General features: G+C 47.6%; 1 protein-coding gene across 1 annotated transcript in view; it reads right to left on the bottom strand.

Annotated features, from left to right (window-relative positions):
- The window catches only part of CENPI (centromere protein I), a 1,093,019-nt gene that overhangs the window by 744,477 nt on the left and 325,343 nt on the right, over nucleotides 1–23,199 (bottom strand). The window contains exon 9 of the mRNA XM_069613020.1: nucleotides 17,921–18,055. Within this exon, the coding sequence (XP_069469121.1) occupies nucleotides 17,921–18,055 (135 nt within the window). The remainder of the gene's footprint in view (nucleotides 1–17,920; nucleotides 18,056–23,199) is intronic.

Genomic DNA, 23,199 nt, shown 5'->3' with positions numbered 1-23,199 from the left:
TAAATTTAAAGGGGAAGAAGGTTTTTTTCTGGTGAAAAGGGTTCTGTCTCCCGTCCCTTGGAAGGGACACCCATAGAGTATGGAGGAAAGGGGACGGGACGTAAAAGTATAATAGTTTCGTATATACCGAGCAGCCAACTGTTTTCACTTCTAAAATGTTTAAAACTGCCGACAATCAAACCACTATGAGTGTACCAATTATTATCCAGTCAATGTAAAATCCTCAAAAATATTTTCTAAACAATTTCATCCAACCAGGAGGGTCTGAAACCATGTTTTAGTTCACCGGCGCTTCACAGAGTAGAAATAACCATTTCAATATCAGTATAGTCCAACCCACAAGGGCAGTACAGCACCGAAACGCTCGGAAATTCTCTTTTGAAAATAAAGTACCATCTTTAACACCAGACAAATATTTCTAAGTGAAGGGCGCATGGTTGTAGACCCTCCAGAGTGGAAGAAATTCATTAGAACAGTTTATTTTAACCATATCCGGGTCTCAGCAGAGGGGCTCTTACACTTGTTTTGTAACCACCATAACCAAGGATAATCCAGATGTGGACCCCTTGTTCACTGTCCCTCAGAGAGTTTCAGCTTCACCTCACTGGGGAGGCCCAACAAGGCAGAAACAAGTAAATGTGGTTGCTGATGGTACTCTGGTTTAGAGGAGAAATTAAAGTTACTCACCATGGTGACTAGAGTACTCTTAGTCCCCTTTCCTCCATCCTTGTGAGCATCACACAGAATGGGGACGGTACCAGAACCGTTGACAGCAAAGAATATTAGCTTCCCCTTTAATTTAATATAGCGCGAAGGCACGGCCCTGGGTGTGGTAACGCTCCCAAGGTCCCGCCCTCTGGCTCCGCAGTCCCCTTTTGACACATCGGATGATTGTAAACCTAGCTAACAATTTTAGCCCCTGGCAAGACAGCGGCAAAGGTGGGTAGGACATATGGAGGAAAAGGAACGAAGGACTATGAGTACTCTAGTCACTACAGTGAGTAACTTTAATAACTCATACATCCTGTCCCCTTTACTCCATCCTTGTGGGGGATTCCACCAAAACAAGACCAACAACATGCCCTGTAACTGGGAAGTAGCAAAAAGGTTCAGAAACATCTGACCAAACGCTGCATCCCACCTCAAACTGGTATCCAGAGAGTAATGCTTACAGAAAGCGGACAGAGTGGCCCACATAGCTGCCTTACTAGTGACCTCAAAGGAGGCATGACTCTGAAAGGTCACTGCAGAAGCTTTGGCCATAACCACGCGAGCATGGATCACCACAGACACTGTCTTTGCCATGGTCACATAAGCTTCTGAAATGTCCTGACCCATCAAGCAGAAGATGGAGGCCCGAGTGCTGCGGGCCGCACCCCCAAATGTGACAACAAACATCACTTCTTACTTCTGGAAAGACATGGTCTGTGACAGACGGAATTTGAGCACTCTTACGCAGATCCAGGGAGTCTAGGGCTCCCTCTGCTTCGGACTGCGGGTTGTGGAAGAACACAGGCAAGTAAATGCCTTGCTTTAAATGGAATAGCGATAACACCATGGGCTGAAAATTTTGATGCGTGTTCAAGATTACCATGTCGCTGTGCAAAGTCGTGAAAGGCTCACAAGACGACAGCGCTTGCAGCTCGCTGATTCTACACGCTGAGGTGGGAGCCACCTGCGTACTGATTTAAGTGTAACGCATTTAATGTCAACTGAAGCCATTAGCTCGAAGGGTTTGCGCTGCAAGGCTGCGCAAACCACATTGCGGTCCCATATGGGATGGGGCCTATGCACAGGCGGGAACAGTCTGGTTAGACCCTTAAGGTGAGCCTTCACCTCCGGGTTGTCTGGTGAAAATGTCTGATCCATCGAGTTCTTGTAAGCTCCAATGGCCACCAGGTAAGTGCGGCAAGTGTCCACGTGGACCCCTGAGCAAGCGGTACACCGTCCTTTCATCGTGGGATGAAAGGACGCTGGGTTATTCTCTGTTATTTCAACGAGAAAACTCTTCGAATTTTGTAGGGGGAGGTTAAAAAAAAATATATAGATGGGGTGTGGGTGTCGGGGAATAGTGAAATAATTGAAGGTCATGGGGTTGGTAGGGGCGACCCACCCCTCCCCACCCCCATATAATTTTTTGAAAAAGTGTTCTCGTTGAAATATCAACGGAGAAAAAACCATTGCCGTTTCATCCCGCGATTAAATGACATGGAACCGAGAAGGCTAGGTGCGTCAAAAAAGAGAACATCAGTACAGATTCTCTTGGGCATTCGTGGAGCCACGGAGGTTGGGGGGGACTCAGAGGAAGGGAGAAAGCAAAAGTGATACTGACTCTCGCGGCTATGATGCTAATAGCCTTACTCCATGGACGATAAAATGCAGAACTTTACTGCGGATTGGGGGGAAATAATGAATTTCCTTAAAGATGACTTCAGAGTGATGTGGTGCCCGCAACGCCTGAGACTACTAGACCTACAATGAATGTGGAGGGACGATTTAGGAGCTGAATGCTCGTCGCTGTGGGGATGGAGGGGTGAGGGGGGGGAGGCGTGGGAGGGAATGTTTCCTTTTCTTTTGACATGTTGCAAAAGTTTTAAAAAGAAAAGAGAACATGTCATCCAGGGAGCACGGGGCTGGGGGGTTGATATCCTGCCCGTCTGGCCCAATGGAAGAACCTGGTCCGCTTACTCTTGTACTGTGACCGTGTGGATGGTCTCCTGGCCTCATGTAATCTCCCATTTACTTTCAGCTGATCAAGAGCCAATCCAAGAGGGGGCGGTTTGGTCGGGTCTGGGTGTGCCACCGCCCATGGTGCTGTGTGAGGAAGCCCCTGCTGATGAATGAAAAATGGACCAGGCCCTGGGACTTTAGCTGGAGGAGGTTCGATAACCACGTCCTCGATGGCCAGTGGGAGATATCAAGACCAGTGAGCACGACACAGGCCCAAAAACTGCAGAGGGTCCGCTGGAGCAACAGAGGGGGAAGAAGTGCATATCGCTTGCAGCCGTTCCAGCAGAGACCCCTGACCACACCCCACCCACAATGCAAAGAGGGGGCATTTGGAGTTCTGAGGGGAGAGGCAAACAGATCCGGAAACCCGAGCAAATGGAAGAGAGGTAACAAGGCGCTGATGTGTAATTCCCACTCATATGCGTTGTAGCCCAGAAAGCTGACCTTGTATTGCGGTCTCCAGGGAGATGAACCGCAGAGATCCACATCCCCTCCAACAATGCCCATTCCCAGATGGAAACATCCCCCATGCAGAGGGACGGGGACCTAGTGCTCCCGCCTTGTTCAAGCAGAACATTGTCTAATTGTCGGGTCTAATTGTCGGATCTTACCAGGACCGCCTTGCGCCGGATGAGGTAGGAAAGCCCCGAGAGCCAGGCCCACCACCTTGAGAACCAGAAGAGTGATATGAAGAAGGGCCTCTGCCCTGTACCATGAGCTGTGGATCGAGTAACCGTTCAGAGTCGCACCCCAACCTAGGAGGAACAAGCCAGTCATCACCATCAGAGAATGGTCTGGCTTAGTTAAGGGGGCACCCACTGCCACAGTGCTATCGAGGAGCCACCAGCCCAGGTCTGGAAAACAGCCAGGGGAATGAGCAGCCTGTCTGACTGAGCCCCAGTCGCCTGGTTCCTAATAGACGGAAGCTGGAGGTGACTCATATTGAGTCTTGCATGCCGCACTGTAAGTACACATGAAGCCATGAGACCCAGCAGGTGTTGGAACACCACACTGAGTAGACAGAAAGTTGCAGACTGCTCTCCAGAGCACATGTAGCCTTGTCTGCGTGGGGAAAACCTTCTGTGCAACCGTGTCCCACCTGACTCCAAGCAACACAAGGTCCTGGCAGGGGCTTAACCGACTTCCCCTGGTTGACTGAAAATCCCAGTTGGTGCAGTGAAGAACCCTTTGGGAGAGCTGGCCCTCACCAGCCAGTCATCCAGATAAGGGTACAGGTGGTGGCCCTCCAAGTGAAGAAGGCCAGCCAAAGCGTTCATACGCTTTGTGAACACAAGAGGTGCCGAATTGAGGCCCAACGGCAGCACCCTGTATTGGAAGTGATGTGACAAAATCGTGAACCGCAGGAACTTCCAATGCAGTTGGAAGATGGGTACGTGTAGGTATGATTCTTTCAGGCCCAAGGAACCCATACAGTCCCCGTGCACAACAAATCCGCTATGTGAGCAGGGGTGGTCACCTTGAAGCGTTCAAGGGGTAAGGAAAGGTTGAGGAACGAAAGATCCAGTATTACCCTCAGGCCCCCCTGGTTGTTCTTGGACACTGCAAAAATCCTGGAATATACCAGGAGCCACTGTCTAGAGGCAGCACCGGATCCAGTACCTGCATGTCCAAAAGGAGCAGGATCTCCCGCAGTAGTGCAGGTGACCCTATCTGCAACAACGGAGGGCAAGAGGGTGGTGGAGAGGGAGACATAACTGTGGAGACTACAGACAGAATCCAGGTATTCATAAAAGAGGCTCCCAACTGCTCAAAGAGGCAGCCGGCCCCCCACAGGAAAACTGTGGTCCCTAACCTTTACAACAGAGGCAGGAGTGGAGGGGGAGGGGGGAGTGAAAAAAGCCCTGCAAGGTCCTTTGCTGCTTCCACCTATGCTCACTGGGTGACCTATCGCACTGGCGAGTTCTTCAGTTGCAAAACCCCTTGAGGCCCCCTGAAAGAGCGTGGCTTGAAGTCTGACCTGCCCTGACTATGCGAAAAGGATTTCTGCCCCCGGCTTCGTTAGGATCTCCAAGGACTTTGCAGTCTGGGTAGACGTCTTTTTTTTGGCTAACTCATCTGTGGACGAGTGGAAAAGATCCAATCCCTCGAAAAGGAACATCGAGGATCCTGTCCTGCACCTCTGAGGAAAACTGTCACTTGCATCCACGCCGTCCGCCTCATCTGGATACCCAAGCAGAGGCCCCTGCTCGTCATGTCAATGAGCGAGATCGCATACTCCATAAACTCCTGTGAAACCACACGCGTCTCAGCGAGACACGCCTTGAAATTTGAGGCTCGACTCTCCAGGGGTAAGCATGGTATGAAGTCCACAATCGCCCACCATAATTTCTGGTTTGCTGCCGTGAGGATAGAGTCAGCATTAGCCTGGCAAAGATGAAGACCATTGTTGAGGTATGCTCTCTTTCCGAATGACTGGAGCACCTTGGTTGGCCGCAGAAGATGAAAAAAGCTTTGAATATAAAGACGCAGCTGCAACAACAATGGAATGGGACGGAGGGTGGACGCCAGGAGGACTGCTCGCCCCCTCCTCCATGAGCCGAAAGCAGTCATACAGCGTTTTGTTAAAGTGAGCGTTGGCCTGAAGCTTTTCCCAGACCTTCCTTGCTAAAGAGAGGACATCTAGGGCCGAGACCACTGCTAGCACCCCTGGCTCTTGGGGGGCCTGCTCAGGATGAGGCACGCCTAGGAACTCAGCTAGGCCCTGAAGACGGTCTTGAAATGCTTTCACTGAGGTAGAAGACTACTCTCCTGTGTGGCGGCGGCGTTGTCAAACCCCCCTCCCCGCAGAGCAGAGTCCAGTTCCTGCTGAAGTGGGGCCGGAGGAAATCCCCTCTAATCCAAAACTTGCAATGGCTGGTCGGAGGCAATTGGAGCCTGCTGCGGAGGAGTGGGTATTGGAGGCAGAGGGGTTAGCGGAGGTGAGACCCAGAGCGAGCCCAGGCTGCAGTACCGTAACCCCGGGTGGAAATGATTGGGGACCCAAAGGGGGAGGTTTTGGAGGCAACACCTAGTAGACCACCTCTTTAATGAGCTCCTTAAGGAATCCTACCATTTGCTGAGAGCAAATAAGCAGAAGGGAGCACTCGAAAAAATGGTCCTCGCAGGCCGCCAGGCTCAGCCTGCCGAGGCACCTGGGAAGGATATCCAAAATGCTGGCTGGAATACTGCTAGCCCTGTGGGATCCACCAGCCCGCATGAGGGCCGAGCCAAGCTGTAAGGGGAGAGGACTGGAACCGCCCTGAGCCGCCCATTCTGAAGGCAAAGGGGCCACCTAAGGCCTGTTGTCAGAATCTAAGATGGCCACCAGACATGCAGGCTCTGCCGCGTGTGTGTCCGATATTTGGGAGGCCTGCGCCACACCCCAAGAGGAAGGGCGCGACGGCCCTGGGACAGTCAGGCCTGCTTATGACCCAACCCTGAAGCATAAGCGCTGACCTCGGAGAAGGCTCCGGTAGGCCTAGTGCCCTCTGATAGCGGGCTGGAAGGCAAATTCTCCCCCTATGCAATGACCTCAGAGTGGGCTCCCAGAGGCTTTTTGCCCTCAATTGTAGAGCTGGTAGTTTTATGGGACCGCGCCTCAGGCTTGCACCTAGAACCGAAGTTCGAAAGCCCCTCGAGCGCCTGTGCGGAATAAGAAGAGCTGGAGCGACCCTCAGTGGCAGGCCCAGAAAAGCCCCTGGCCTCCACGGCTTTGGGCCTTCCACCAGTGCTAGAGTTTGTGTGAATCCTCCCAGCCAAAGCCCCTGGAAAGGAGTCTCCAGGCTGGGGTGACAGAGAATAAAGGACCTACCTTCTCGTGACTGGAGGCCTTAGCCACAAAGTTCATCAGGTGACCGGGAGGTGAAGTTTCCCTCCAGCGGAAAAGGCAGATTCTTCAATGAACGATGACCGAGAACTGCAAGCCACGTGGGTGGACACGGGTTATACAGACCAACCTCTGGATAACCCATTAGGTGGAAAAGGTTAAAACCTTGGTTAAAAAAATCCATGCTTTCTATGGGCAGATAACTAAAAACAAACTAAAAACCAAAATAAAAACCACCTACAGCCATAGATCAAAAAGTATTACAGGCTGAGCATTTTAAATCCCCCTACACAGGATTCCTCTCACCCTTCCACTGTACATTGGTGTCCTTGTCCTGACGAAGGTAGAAAGAGAGGCAACACAAGTTGCATATTGGCACTGCGCATCACACTAAACTCACTGTTTCACCAGCACACAGAAAGATGAAAGGCTAACTTAAAAATACATCTGGCTGTGTTAACAGTTCTCCCATTCAAAAGGAAAGGCAAATGTTGAAAACATGGGTAAAAATGGCTCATTTCAGCCACTCAAAATTTGAATTAAAAAAATTTGGCACAGTGTCAATGTACTGTCTCTGGGCAAAGGCATCTGAAAGATGTTTGCTGCTTGTTTCCAAGGCAGTTCAGCTTGGTCATCTAACTTTGTCTCCAAATGTTTGAAGCAAGCATTAAAAAAAAAATTAAAAAATAAAAAATAAAAAATTAAAATGTAAACATTCCAAATTTGGAAAAATTGCCAATGAGCCAAAGTCGGCACATAATTCTGCTACTTCATTTCACTGTTTGCCATCAAAGGCCACCAAAATGGCACCAATATTTTCCTGCCACAAAGGTAAGGTGCCCTTCAGATACACTTTGCCTCTGGAGTTCACCGCCTTTTCATTCCTCCCCTGAGTTAGTCACCGACACCACAGCCAACTGTGCAAAACGGTCGACAATGCAACATTGTAATGTGTCATAGGACAGAGCTTTGAATCAAGACACTAGTTGGTCAGATGATCCCAAATCATTTTAACCTCTATTATATTTGCCTGTATAAGAATATCAGAATACTCAGCTTTGGCTAAAAAGGAACACAGCTGTAACATCTGTCTCCACCTGTGGGACAGGAGCAGTCAGATACTGGTGGATCCAATTATTCCATGCCCTACCTCCAAATAGGTGGGCATAAAAACGCCTCAGGAAAAGAGGTAAGCTCCACCTAGTCCTCAAGCTAGTCATCCCTTCCTGCTGAGGTAGATGGCGTCGAGACGTACGATTGCTGAGGAGCGACCACTATATTCTTGCGCAGTGAAGGAGCCAGCAAAGAATCCAGTTCTGGAGTCACATGAGCAGGAAGCTGCAGAACGCAGGAACCAGGGGAAGGATCCCATAGTTTGTGGTGGAGGAGATGGAGGCCACATAAGTGTTAAGGCACAGCCTTGGACCTCCTCCTGTCTTACTAGGCTCTTCTCTCCCAGAAGGTATAGGACCGGCTGGCAACAGTCGCATCTAGAAGGGTGGAGCAGTCCAAAGCAACATGGTTTATGGGTTGGGCGTGTGGTATAACAGTAAGTGGGTCACCAGGAAAACAGATCACCCTCAAAAACAGGGGCACCAGTGTTTTGAGGTGTCGTTCCAGTCTTTGTCGGCAGCAAGATGTTGAGCTTGCACTTTCCGGCAGATTCCTCTGCAAAATGGCATGCAGGGATTCTGCACTCACAGGAGCGGTACACCTACATCACCTCTGTTCCCTGACAGAGGGTGGATTCCAACTGTAGGAGATGTCTTTCTGACTAGAGTCCAGACTTCTTTAGATTTGGCTTTAACTGTGTTCCTGCACGTGCTGCATGATGGCACAGTGCACTTGATCCTCCACCAGGGGGTTCAGCAGAAATAGTGACTTGTGATAGAAGCACTGCACAAGCAGTTCATTGAAGTGATGCAAGACTAAAAGGCGTCCAAGCAAGCTTAGTGAGGGTTTGGGTACCAGTCAGGAACGTGCAGCTCTCCAGATGTTTTGGCCTACAACTGCCATGATGCCTCATCATTGATTATGTTGGGAACGCCCTATGGGAATTGGAGTCCAAAACCCCTGGAGAGCCAAAGGTTGAAGACCCCTGGTATAGGAGTGCGAGTCCTGTGAACAAGGTCTGGGTATTAGAAGGGATCAAGAGTCAGACACAGTTTCAGTAGGAACGCAAACCTTTGTCAAAACGATAAGAGGGGTTAGGGAAATTCTACCTGTCCCTATGTCAGACTATGAGGGGTTTCCGTGCCACAACAAAAATAATGAATGTCCGTCAGGATATAAAAACTAAAGAGCGTCCTCCGTCCTGTATCCAAAAACCCTAAAGTGACCCTTACACGCTAAACTTATAGCTCCAAACCTAAAGTTCTAAGGTGCCGAAAAAACTAAAATGGAATTACATTTCCATGAGAGGAAGGCCTCCTCTCTTCCCATAGGTTTCTACTGGTACTTCACTGTCAGGTACTTCCGGAAAAACAATCTCCACTGTTTCAAAGGGCTCCCCCCTTGTATCTTTCTTTAATCAATATTTCACTTCACAGTTTCAAGGGCGACGACTTCTCCTTTGAGTCTCTCCACTTCTTATGCTTCAAAAGTTTTAGGGACCAAGTTATTTTCCTTGTGTTGCTTCTGTTTTTCACCATCCAATATATTCCAGGGCGAATACACCTTCCCTGGAGTATTTTGCAGTTTTCTTGAATCTTCAGTTTATCTCAATTAACCTTAAAGGGGTATGGTTCTTCAGGTTTTCTTTGACTTCGCCTCTTTTTACTGCTGGTGTGCTCTCCTGCCAGGGTATTGTGACTACTTATCCTTAAAAAGGGGTATGTGTGTTCCTTTTTGTATTCGGTCTCACGGTTGCACAGTTTCAGGTTTACTTCTCTTCTTACTCCTGGTTTATTCTGCCAGGATATCACAATTCTGTTTCTAGGGTGCTGGCTGCAGACTCGCACAGTGCCTAGTTCACTCTCCTGCGAGGGCTTTATATCCTTTTGTGGGTCTGAGTCCCAGACCAACTGTTTTCCTGGTTCACTATCGAGCCAGGGCTTGTTCTGTCCTCTGCTCATTCTCAAATCCAAGAAATAATTCTTTTTGAGTATTGGGTCACCATCCCTTTCTCATCAAAGTTCTTATTGAGATCAACTCCTCTCTTCAAATATAGGGTCACCAACCCTCTCAAGACTGGCCATAGTCGTATCAATGTCCTTTTCCATGCATTGGGTCACCGTCCCTTTCTTCACACTGTTCGTATATGTTCAAACTTTCTTTCCAAGATTTGGGTCACAGTCCCTTTAACACTGTTGGTATTTGTATCAATTCCTGCAAATACTTTAATTGGGCTTTATCACGCTGGTAATATAATGGAGAACTAACTCAAGCGCTGCGGTAACCCCCTAGCTGTCTCAGGGATTACCCAACATCTCTGGCGTTCCTCACGTCCTTCCATCTTCTCCTTTGCCTTCGGTTCGCTGACTGGGGGGTGTGTCCCGTCAACCGTTTGGCTGCCGCTTCATCTTCCTTTGCTTCTGGCAGCTCCAACTGCTAGGGCAATAAAGGGGTGATCTTATTTTAAGCCGGTCTCTCTCCGTGCTGCCTTCCACAGTGTGCTTGCCTCCAGTGTTCCAACCAGGATCCACACAAGCTACGTTCTGCTGCAGTCTCTCACTCATTCTGTTCAGCTGTGCGTTTTTCAAATTTTCCAGTATTAGTTACTTTACAAAGACTGGAACTCAGCGTTTGCTTACCCCTTCTAGTCATCCTCATTGTTGAATTCCTCTTCATCATCTCAGTACTAAAGAAATGGGAGGTGGCAGGGCAAATAAGGTTGTTGGTCAAGAAAACCTGCAAATTCTTTATCTGCATGGAAACTAGCCATACAGGGATGTTGCAAAGGCACATTGGTGTCATTAATAACAACATCTGAAGGTTTATTTTTATTTGTTTTCCTGCCTCTCTGGGGTTTGTCCTCCCCTACGTGATCCTCTAACAGATCGCCACCGCCAAGGTCAGAGTCAGGAAGCTTCTGCCTTTCCCTGATCACGTGAGAGAAGCTTCCCTCCAGAGAATCAGTGACGATACTTACAGTATATACTAGGTTGGTAATACTAGGATGACCAAGGCGTTGGTCAGAAGACCAGTATTAGGTAGTCTCAGCCACTGACAGAAAAAAAGGGTGGGGTTGGAATGGCAAAAGCAGCCACTTGAACGGTCCTTTTTCGCACATCCTGTTCGTGCCTAAAAGCGTGCGGGGGCGGGCGCTGTGCAACTAGGCTTGTGTGCTGCTGGAAGTCTTACCACCCCAGGCTGCCACTTCAGATCACCACAGCAAAGAGGCTGGAGTGTGTGTGGTTAAAGTGAGCCATCTACAGGTCACCTCCACCTCAAACATAAGCAACGGTGGAGAAGCTGAAGGATGCAGTGTGCAGAAAGCATTTCCCTGGTCATGAGCTGCAGTGATGCCTGCCAATACAACACTGATGATCGGTTACAAATGTTATGGTGAGAGAAACCAAAAAGGGTGGCATTAAGCAGTGTAGCTGTGCCCACTTTAGATACTGCAGAGCGAGCGCTCTCCTGGGTTGGAGGTCGAAGTGCCAATGTTGAGCAAAGGAAGTGATGCTTTGGGTGGGGGCTGACGGGGTAGATGAAGGATCCACACATCTGATGTACAATCCCTCATGCTCAAAAGATCTGCGGTATGAGCCCCCCAAACCGCCCCCCACATCCAAGTATAGGGCAGAGCCATGTTCTTCCATTACCCATCTGCTTCACCTCTTCCCTACCAGACCCCAGCTGCCTGTTTATATAGGGTGCCCTTGGGGTAGTAACAAGAGATTAGGCTGAAGTGAGGGACATAAACCCCGCTTTTATCTCTGCAATCCTGCTAACCCCTGATCCACTAAGCAGGAGCTTAAATGAGGGAATAGCCACATTCTAGGATTCCTGTGAAGCTTACATTTTCATTCAAACCTCAAATGGTGATGGGGAAAACGCATCACTCTAACAGGGAGTGAGTGTTGTGAAAAGAGTAGTCCTAAAGAATGGATCATCTCATGCAGACTGACATGTCCTTTTTGCTAATTCCGTGCACAAAAGGCCAGGGGGCAATAGTGTGGAAGTGGAGTACAATGTCAAAGTAAAAATAATGGCTTGCCAAGCACAAAGAATATGGCTTAAATTGTTTTACAAAAGCAACCAAAGGAAATGAAGAGCCTGGACCTAGGGTTATACATACACTGGTGGACACATGCGGGAGCATGTCAGTTCATGTGTACCATACTACTTCTTGAATGGGTTCCCGCTACACATGAAGCTCCAGTCCAGCCCCCTTCTGGTGCCACCATTCCCCAAGTCTGGAGAAAAGCGCATGGGATGTGGGAGTATGGGATACGTTACTCACCGTAATTGTATTTCTGCTCCTTCGATTTGCTTAGATACACATGCTTTGCATAGGGCCGATGTCTAGTGGAAGTTGCAGAGTATTGCACATGAAGTTTTCAAAGTTCAAAAAGGGACGTCGACAAGGCGCGACTAATACCATCCCCTAGTGTGACGTACCCTGCACCCATGATCCCTCATGCGTTGAGGTCCCTCAATTATTTGTTTCTGACAAGAGGGAGTGTAAATTGTAAGTGTGAACTGTAGGCGGAGACCATGAAGTATGAAAGATCTATGCGTCATTCACAAATTCACTCTACTCCAAGAGGGGAGGAAGGGCAGGCGCATGTGAATCTAAATGCATACAAGCATCAGAAATACGATTACGGTGAGTAATGTATCCCTTCTGAGGCTTGTGGATCTGCTTAGAATCACATGCTTTGCATAGATTAGCAAACAGCATTTGTGTAAGGTGGTGGGTTGTTAGAAGGTAGCGCTGAAAAGGGATGTTTCAGCACCATTTGTCCCACCAGTTTATCACCCCTAGAATGTGTGTCCAGACAGTAATGTTGGGTAAAGGTATATACTGAACTCCAAGTGGCAGCCTTTCAAATGGCATCTAGAGGCACATTTGCTATGGAGGCTAGAGTTGCCCCAGTGCCTCGAGTTGAGTGTGCTCTAAGCTAAAAGGGCAGTGATCTCTTATCAAGAGAACAAAGTTGGATGCAGTTGACAATCCATTTGAAAATAGTTTTTGTATCTGTAGCGCTAAAGCAGCTATCTATTTTTCTGAGCAACTGTCTTTTGAAGGTAGAACATGACAGCTATGCACAAATCTAGTGCATGTAGGCTCCTTTATGTGGTGTTTGTTGGGTTCTGGAAGAATGCAGGAAGCTCTATAGTTTGATTTACACGGAATTTTGATATGAATTTGGTGTGTAGCACCACCTTGTCTTTGGGCAGGACTATAACAGAGACTTGTACTGATAGAGCCTGTAGTTAACTAACCCATCTGATTGATGTAACGGCTATTAGGAAGGCCTTTTTGGATGTAAAATGTTTAAGGCTGGCCTTGTGCACAGGCCACCATGAGCCTTGTGAGAACAATGTTGAGGTCCCAGCTGGGGGTAGAATTGGAGATTGGAAGGTACCGTTTTTGGATTCCCTCCATGAAAGCCTCAACTACAGGCACCTTCCACCACAACATGTATGCTAGGGAACGTGTTGTAAGCGGATAGAGCCGCTAGGTGTACCTGGAGTGAGTTAAAGACCAATCCCGAGTCAAGTAGGTAGTGGACTATGTTGGACAGTGAACAGTCAGTCGGATTAAGAGACCGTGTTCTGGACCATAACACCTCATGTTTCCATTTATTGAAATAGCAGTGCCTTGCGTTAGACTTGCGTGCCAGCTTGAATATTTCCATGAACCTTTGGTGTAGGTTAAGTTGACCAAATTCTATGACCTCAGTGCAGCTTCTAAGGGCATGGGTGCAGCGTTGTTCCCTGATCCTGGGTTAACAGGTTGTCCGTGCAGGGTAGTTTCCTGTGAGGACATAGGGACATTATTTACAGGTGTGAGAACCAGGTCTGGTAATGCCCACATGGGAGCGATTATAATAAGGGTTACTTGTTCCCTTTGTTGCTTGTGGACTATTCTTTGAGAAGCAGTGTCAGTGTCCTCTTCGATCCTTTTTGAGAAGATGTCTAGCAAGTCTGTATTTGACACTTGTGCTCTGAGGGTAGCATTACACTCCTGCTTAGCATGTCTGCCAAAGAATTGAGTTTCCCTGGAACATGTGCCACTAGAACATGCGATATAGTGCCCACAGCCAAATGTTCTGGGCTAGTGTGGACAGCCCTGACGAGTGCGTTTCCCCCCGTTTATTTTTAAAATATAAAAACATGGCTGTGGTACTGTGAGGTTAAGTACTGTTGTGCGCTAGTTGGGTCTTGAAGGCTTGAAGTGCTTTGAGAACCTCTAGCATTTCCAGAAGGTTGATGTGCTTTCTGGTTATGGCCTGTGTCCACGGGCCATGAGCAGTGTGGTGAAGAAAGTGCATGCCCAACCCAGTCATTGACGCATCTGTTGTGAGAGTGGCTCCCATTGGGGTTGGAAAGGCTGTCCCTTTAGTAGATATTGTCTGTTCCAACACTGTAGCAATTGAACCAGAGGTTGCAGAAACCACCACTAGATCGTCCCACAATCCTCTTGGCTGCGACCATAGTTTTGCTAGCCACTCTTACATTGGACGCATGCGCAGCCTGGCATAACTAGGTAGATGCAGGAAGCCATCATTCCCAGCAGGCGCATTTCCTTTCATACCATCACTCGATGACCATCTACATACTGAGGTGTTTGAAACATGTTTGACCCTTTCCTCATAGGGGAAGACTAGTCTGTCCTTTGTTTTGATTAGTGCCTCCAGAAATGTCTTTACTTAGCTGGGAACGAGACTTGACTTATTTTCGTTTATGTAGAAACCCAATTGTATCAGCAGATCGATTGTTTGCTGCATGTTTTCAAGGCACCTCTGGGGAGAGTTCTCGGTACTCAGCCAGTCTATTTAAGGGCACACTGGAATGGACTGCCTTTGCAAGTGTGCGGCTACCACTGCTAGGACCTTTGCGAATACCCTGGGAGCTGATGCAATGCCGAATGGTAGCACTTTGAATTGGTAGAGATTGCCCCCCACTTTGAATCCAGGGTATTTTTTGTGCGCTGGCAACATTGAAATATAAAATTATGCATCCTTCAGGTCCAATGTTGCCATGTAATCCCCTAGATTCATTAGTGGGATGACCTCCTGCAACAATGTCATCCTGAATTTTTTAGGCTTGACGTACATGTTTGCAGGGCGCGTGTCCAGGACAGGGTGCATCGTTAGATCTTTCTTTGGAACAAGGAAGTACATTGAATAAATACCTTGATTTTGTTCCATGAACGGCACCAGGTCGAGTGGTCCTTTTTGTAGTAGAATTACGATCTCCTCCTGGTGGATGTTGAGGTTTTTGGGGGACATCCTTCTATATGAGGTGGATGGTGGCAAAGTGTTTCCAGGGACTATACCGAGTATCCCTTGGCCACTGGGTCCAGAACCCAGCGGTCTGATGTTATTCCCTCCCATTGGTGGCCGAAGAGTGTTATGCAACCCCCTACTGGTGACAATTGGGAGGAAACGTGGCTCGGCCCATCATTTGGAGACAGGGGCTGCTGTTGCGCCCCTAGAGACTGTTGTTCTGCCACGTACTTTTCCACAGAAAAACCGACGCTGCTGGTATGGATAGGACGTTTCAGCATGTGGACTGTAAAAGGAGGTACTAGACGTGCTTGAGCCAGCTTGGCCTGGTTTTACGGAACATTGCACCCGAAAGTTTCAGCGTGTGTTGAATGGCCCACTTCAGATGAAAGGCTAGTTGGATAATGGACCAAGTGTCTTGATGGTCTCATTCTTCTTTGCCGTTTCCAGGTGGCCATTAACGGCTTTGCCAAAGAGGAGACCCTCCTCGATGGGCAAGTTTATTAGGGCCGCCTGAGTCTACAGATTGAATACAGAGTCTCTAAACCAGGAGTGTCTTTTTGGAGGGTTCCCTCGACATTGACCCTTATCTGACATGTCTCCAGAATCCAAGAAATTCTTTAGGATGTTTTGGGAGACTTGTTTACCCTCTGTGGCAACTTTGTGGTGTTGCGAACGGGCTGGTTCTGGTATTGAATCCAGGTGCCTTGCACCTCATCCCACTGGCTGCTGCTGTAGCTGGCAAGCGAGGTGGTATTGTTTGCTATTCTGGTGAGGTACGCAGCAGAAGTTGTAATACGCTCCCCTACCATGTATAGTCTCTTGCACTCCTGGTTGAGAGGTGCTTCGGAGGTTGAGAGTGGAACACCCGCTCTCTTTCTGGTAATCGTCACCAGCGGAGAGTCCGGTGTGACGTAACCTCTAATGCAGAGAGGGTCTGATGGAGGGTCGAACAATTTCTCCACCTGTGGGTGGACCGTCCTGGTAAAGGGGGGGGGGCTAGACAGGGATGGAGAGACTCTTCTTGACAGATTCTAGAAGGGGTATAGCCGGGCTAACTGTTTTTTTTCTCATTGAGAATATCCTCAACAAAGTCGATACCTGCGGGACTAGATTCCTCCGAGTCTATACCAAAGTGGTGAGCTGCCTTCTTAAGCAGCTTATTGTAAAGTGGTTGGTCAGAAATAGGAGAGGAATGACCACTCTTGACTGCGGAGGGGTCAACTGGATCTACAAAGTAGAGATCCGGGTCGTCTTGGTCCTGTAAAAGGTGTCACCATCCTGTCCAGGACCACCATGATCATCCACCCACACATCCTGGTCTGTCTGAATGGACTGCAGGCCCCCTTGTTGAGATCCTTGCAAGGGCTCCCAGGTGTGTAAACTGTTGGGGGCTGGGGGTGTGTGAAGGGGGTAGAGGGGTGTTGGAGGGTAGGTCAAAAAAGAAGGTGCCACTGGAGGGGCAACCTGCTCAAATGGTCCACAAAGAATGAAATCTTTTGCATGGTGTCTTCAAACTGTGCTATGGGTCCAGGGGTTTAAAGACAGGATAGTTTCTGGAGCCTCAGGCGTAACCTCGGTGGTGAGGAGGGATGTTAGGGGAGGTGCCTCTACAGGGCAGTCACCTGCAGATGTGTCCTTGGGGCTTTCCCTAGGGCATTTCTTGTTGAGGGCATTCCTGATAGTGTTAAGAGGCCTGGGGGGCCAGTTTATCATGAGGAGAGGGCCCTTTATGGTGTTTTTCTATACGAGGAAGGTGTTTTGCATTTCTGCCTCAGCCGGCGAGCGATGTTTATGCATGCCCTTTGCCGGAGTGTCTGCATTATCGCCATGTAGTAGGTGCGTAGGCAAAACCACAGCGGGGCTGGTTGTGTTGGGTCAGTGGGCCGAGAAGCACCAACCACCAGCGCTGGCACTCCGTCAACAGGTCCGTCGAGGAGCAGCTCAGGGAGTGCATTTATGGGGGGTGAGGAGTGTGCGTGCATGCATCCTCGTAGCAGCGCGCTGGGGACAGGCGTGCAGGAACTGGTCAGTTCCAGGGTAGTCTGCCGAATCGGAGTCTCGGCTGCCTCGGCCTACGTGGTCCAGCTTGAATATCTGGTGGCTGTCTCCGACTCCGCCAACATGGCATATGGCACCCACCCCTTGATCCAACGCTCCTTTAGGGTCTTCGGCCGAAAAAGCTTGCAAGAAGTGCAACGGGTTATGCGTGTCTTTCAATGGAAATTTTCTGTTGCACTTGGGGCAAAACTTAAAGGGGGTGTGCTCCATACTGGAAGGTGGACAGAGGCAACAAAGAAGGATCAGTCCCGTCCACTCTCCCTACTGGTAAGGCCAGGTGTAGGCTGAATCCTGCCATTGGAACAGACGTCTGTTTCGGAGGCCGGAATCAGTCATCGAGATGCTCTGGAAATCAGACGAAGAAGTGCGATGACCGCAATCAACAAGAGGGATTTGGATTATATGAACTCCCAAAGTAGCTCACTGCTACGGACTTCATGAAATAAGTAGTTGCCACGATGGTGGAAAGAAATAATCTGAAGGACCTTGACGTGTGAAATACCATGGGTACAGGGTACATCACACTAGGGATAGTATTAGTCACGCCCTGCAACGTCCCTTTTCGAACTTTGAAAACTTAATGTGCAATACTCTGCAACTCCCACTAGATGTCGGCCTATGCAAAGCATGTGATTCTTAAGAAGATACACAAGACTCAAAACTATTTATAGACGCCCTTGAACAGCAAATCCAGAGGTAATGAACATTTGAATACAGACTGCCCAAATGTGCAAGAAAGATTTAGCACTAGAGACAAAACGCTTCACATTTCAGGGATTGAACAGTCACCTTTTCAGAACTAGAGGACCAGACCATAGCCTGATGAAATTACATAGGAAATATAATTACAATTCAACAACTTGACAAAGGTCTGCCACTTCTCATGACGTGGTTTACTTACCCTTTTTCTGGCTGGAAACTGGTAAGGTGCTCCACCAAGATTTAGTTGCTGGTCTGTTAATGGGCTCCCCATATTTCTATGTTTCACAGCACTCATATGTTCTTTCCAATGGTGGTCTGCATTTTTGAAGTACTTCTAAAAAATAAAATATGTATTTACTTTGGTGTAATATTGCAATTGTTATGTACTTTGCAAAGGGCAAGTTGAAACATGGCAGTGGGGAAGGCTAAGCTGCATGGATTTGTGGCCCATGTAGTCTGCAAGGATTGCTGTGGTATGAGCAATGCCAATTGTGAAGTGGAGAAGTGCAGTCTGAGGACTAGACACTAGCACTTTGAGGGCCTAGAAAGAGGTGCTAGTATCAGCTTTTTAGGCAATATGGATAACCAAGAACTATTTGCTCTGAAGAACCAACCTTGACAACTTGTCCCCGATGCAAAAGGACCCTTAGCTGCTTTTGTTATTTAAAATCATGATGCCAAAAAAAAAATAGAACAAAGGCAACTAAAACGAAAAGCAAGACTCCTCCAAATACTTTAGATTAATTTTTGCATAGAGCTGTGGAAGATCTGGAGTCGGACAGCACAAATAGAAAGTGCAATACTGGGGTACCTTTTGTTGTTGGGGTGTGGAGATGGTAAAACGGGACCGAACTTGTGGATAGCAAGAAATCATTTTGGAGTATTGAATACGCCAGACAATAGATCTGAGGTTATTGGAGGTTACAAATGCAACAGCATAGCACCCACCCTTGTCATTTACACTTGGAGAAAATTGGTCTTTTGTCCCTGGTCAGTACAAACAGGGGGGTTTTACAAGCCAAAACTAATAAACAAAAATAGACTACTCAGTGTCGGTCAGAGGAGGGGGGGGGGGTTGGAGTTTGGTGGAATGGACATTTTTACCTTCCAAGTTAACGTCAAAGGAAAGCACACTGCAAAATGTGACAGGAGTAGCCAGAACATAGTAACATTTGGGAAAAAGATACATGATTTTGGCTGTTCCTTCAACTGCAAGTGCACAGGGAGTATCATGGAAATTAATTCAGCTCTGACCAAATAGACAGTTGGAAAACCTTGCAATACCTCAGATACCCAAAACACGGAAGAATCCTGATCGACGGCTGGGGAAAGGTTGCAATGGCCCACAGGTTGCTATTCCAGATCATTGCTGAAATCAGAAATCTCTGCAGATTGAGTCATCTGACCGAAGTCGCCGAAACAAAATCCTTCCAGGAGATTAACTATTTGTACCTTTCCCAAAATTGCACACCCTTATTACTGGCTCTCATTGTTCTAAATTTGATATCTGATGTCCAGGAAGGCTCAAAGAGCCTCACGAGTAACTGTCCATATTGGTTACAGGAAATCAGAAGTGATAAAAAGGTGGGTACAATGGTAGCCCCCTTCAACTGGGAGGTAATTTTGTTGTAGTCACTTTTCATAACCTTTTATCGGTGGAATATATTCTGAAATACTTAGAATGTTCTATACATAAAAACAAAATTAGTAAGTTACTGGATTCGGTAAGCAAGGTTGGTACAGAAGTGGTGGTCGGAGGGGAGGGGGTAGGGTGATTAATGCTACAGTTGCTAGACCTCTACTTTTGTAATGATCGATTTAAACCTCTAAACAAGGCCCTTGAGGTACATTGCCAAAATTGTATCTTCGAACATAATAGGAGGGCCAAGACAATTATGTTCCAAGAAACATGGGTGAAGAACCTTTTTCTCTGGATGGTTTGTTAGTTTTTTCTGTTAAAGCTCAAACATTACAAAAGAAACGAGCGTTGGCAAAACCAAATGTTTTGGCTTGTATATAGCCAAGGCTTAGGCATTTGTCAGGCGCGGCTATAATGGTAATTCCTGGCCATAACATGGCAACAGGCGGGAAATGGTGTGAGGATACCTCGCCATGTGATAGCAGTTACTGACAAATGCCATCTAATACCTATACACAATCCAAAGCTGTTGGCTTTGCCAATGCTTGTTTTCAACAGTCCAGTGTAAGGAACAGATAAATCACACGGCTGAAGGCTTAGTTAAGACATTTTTAACTACACCAGTAGCATGTTAGCAGCTCTCAGCAGAAAACACTTGCCGACCAAAGAGTAATGTCACTGCTTGAAAAAGTGTTTGAGTCAAATAACTTTCAACATCATGGCATAGGTAGCCTCCAGGAGTTGTTCCCCGCATTGTGCTGCCTGCATTTTTCAACACACTAGGCAAGTCATGCAGGGCACTTCGAACTGTGTGTGAGCCACTCTTTTCCAAGATGGCCGCTGATATGACAACTGCACTGGGATAGTGCACAGCCGAATGCCCGCCTCCTCCATCCATCCATAATTGAATGGCTGCAGGAGATCCTGTCCAACCAGAAAGAGCTGGCAGGTGGCGCCATCCCCCTTAAAGGCCTCCCACTAAGGCCTATTCCTATTGCCTCCTCATACCCTGTCTGGCCCCGTCCGTCAATTGGCTGGTAATGGCCCACCCTCTTACCACTGTGCCTGAGCCTACTTCGTGGCTGCTACTTAGCGTGATCCTCATTCTGACCATGCTTGCATTGCTTGCTAAGCCACTTGCCCCGACCCCCTCTTCACTTTGTAATCTACCATATGCTTGGAACTGAACCTCTTCGACTTTCCCCGATGAACACCCACAAAGACCCTCTCTCCCTTGCTACACGCCACTGCCTACAACGTTTGCTGTGTGCTATACTTATAGGCCGCCCAACTGACTCCCTGCCAATGCCACCTACTCCACCTACCCTCTTGCGCCAAAGTGAGTAGGTGTCTGCCCTGCTCCGCCTCTCTAATCTGCCACACTGTTCGCACTTTTGTTCTTGCACGGCATTGGCTGCTCGCTAGACCTGGAAGTCTGGCCTTACACCGCCTTGCTGTTTCGAGCTGCATTGGCTGTCTGCTCCTTTATGGCACCATGAGGAGTAGCCATTATGTGTGTGTGCATCCTCCAGTCCCACTGCTGCCATCTACATCGGTATTGTAACTGATTGCATGTCTGAAGCATCCCCGCACCGTCAGATGAGGCTTTTCCAGTAAGCATTCACTTACCTATTTGCGTCCCTTGCCTGTAACTATTGGACTGACATTTCCCAGCCCTGTGCTGTATTTTGCATTTTCCTACCTTTTAACCACTGGATTGACATTTTGCAGCCCTGCGACATTTTGCATTTAACCTACCTGTAACCACTGGTTTAACATTTCTCTGATTTTTACCTACAGCCCATGCAGGTTAATTTACTTGTATTGGGTCTATGCTCGTCCTATTCATGCACCCACTCAAATTCTGTACACCTGATGTAGCCCACCCCCCCTACCCCATGAGGCATGGCTTAACCAGATTATGCTACTAAGAACCACTTGTAACCTGCATATGTGATCTTGCACTTTTAAGTAATTGAATCTTGCATTTTACCTACTTGTACCTTCATACTTAATTGTTCTTCATTGCCAGCTTTGCGACGTGCTGAACCTGTCCCCTTTGCACTTAATGGACCATTCTCCTCCTTGTCATTGCTCCTTCCTCCCCGTACTGCACTTCCCCTCTCTCCACCACTTCATGTTCAGCACTTGCACGATCCAAATGTCTCAAGGCCTAGTAGGACATTTGTTTTGTTTGTCTTCATCCCTGTTCCTCCCATACCTCCTGACCTCCCCTCCTTCCACTCTCCCCTGAATTTCATGTTACAGCACTGCACAATCCGAATGCCTCAAGGCATAGTAGGAACATTTTTGTTTTTCTCCATCACTGTGCCTCCCCGCCCACCTCTTTGTCTTGATGCGCCTTTAAACACCATTTGCTGTATAGGTGCGTTATAGATGCCCAATAAATTAAAAAAAAATATCAGGAGGATGTGCTTTGGGTCGGAATGGCCATAGGGATTAGCATGGTCATGGCCAGTCAACAGGTGGGTAAATGACCAAAATGCTCACAAACTGTGTCCCTCACATATAATCTCATTTCTAGCTGTACTCCACTGTAATATATTTGGCTTATAAATTATGCTCAAGCACCAACTAATAGCAAAAACTAAAAAGGGGGGTCTCGTCTGCAGATCCTGGTTAATATGAAACAGATATTGCAGCATTGCTAAGTCTGAATACGGTAATGCCCATGAAGGTACCTCGGAAATGTAAACATTTAACTATTAAAATGCTTGCAAGGGATACAATGACAGAACATCCTTTGATGTGTTCCATCATGACATCCTACTTATTGGACGAAAGTGAAAGCAAAACTCTGTAAAGGCCTCTGACCCTTTTGCCATAGAAAATAGTAGATTGCGGCTCACACTTAACGCACCAACTTTAAGCTATGAACTTGGGGGAACAATAAGATTACTAGAGATGTGGGTAGGTTAACTAATAGAAATTGTCTAAAATAGATTTCAACGGATCTATGGTTGTGGCCAATTTACAAAGCTTATATTACAGAGGAAGTTATTCTTTGTTTTGAGCAGGCACCAGACCCCAAAAAGTAAGGTTAAGTGCTTTGAGGATTTACTTGATAAATTGAAACCTATAGCGACAGCCACTGTGAAAACTAAAACTATCACAGGCCCCATACTAGGAAACAATCTGTGGTGCGACAATGGTGTCAAGGCAGCACAGAGAGCCTTGCTGCCAGCCTTTAAGGATAAACCCTACAGACACAAAAGTGATTAGAATGAAGTTGTGAATAAGCAATCCATTCGGAGTGGCAAGGTTTAAGATGAAAGCCTGGGAGGATCTAAACTTAGAACCAAAGGATCTATGGTGGGGACAGTTTCAGCTCAAAAAAGGCCTAACTACCAATAGTTTGGAAATGTCATGGGTAGTCTTGTACGGAAGGGCAGAGCGTCCCCTGAGGGGCCCATAGGTTAGAGCTCACCCTTGGGTACCTGTAAGACAAGATAGCTGCACCCTGAGGAGGTTGGGGTGCAGGATTCCCTTACTCTGACACAATTCAATAAGGACAACTCAATAGTTTGGCAAAGGGAAGTCTGTTTAATGACAAGTACAAAAAACGGGGAAACAAATGGTAATCAACAGTGTTGCGATCGCCTGTCTCGCTTCAACTCCCGAATTCTTCATTTCAAACAGCAAGTTTTATGGGCAAATTCATCATCATTTGACGTGTAAAACGTTTGTCATGCGATTCTATTGGTTGGAAAAGGTAACTTAAGTATAGGTGCTATATCTGTATACGGTAACAGAGCATGCAGATTGGATAACTTATCGGGTGGGCGTCTACGTCCATCCCACTACATCACTCGTTATAG

The sequence above is a fragment of the Ambystoma mexicanum genome, chromosome 5p, assembly GCF_040938575.1.
Source record: "Ambystoma mexicanum isolate Mex_15411 chromosome 5p, UKY_AmexF1_1, whole genome shotgun sequence".
NCBI classification, from domain to species: domain Eukaryota; kingdom Metazoa; phylum Chordata; class Amphibia; order Caudata; family Ambystomatidae; genus Ambystoma; species Ambystoma mexicanum.
Note: the sequence above shows the minus strand (reverse complement) of the source record. Positions and strands in the feature narration are given on the sequence as shown.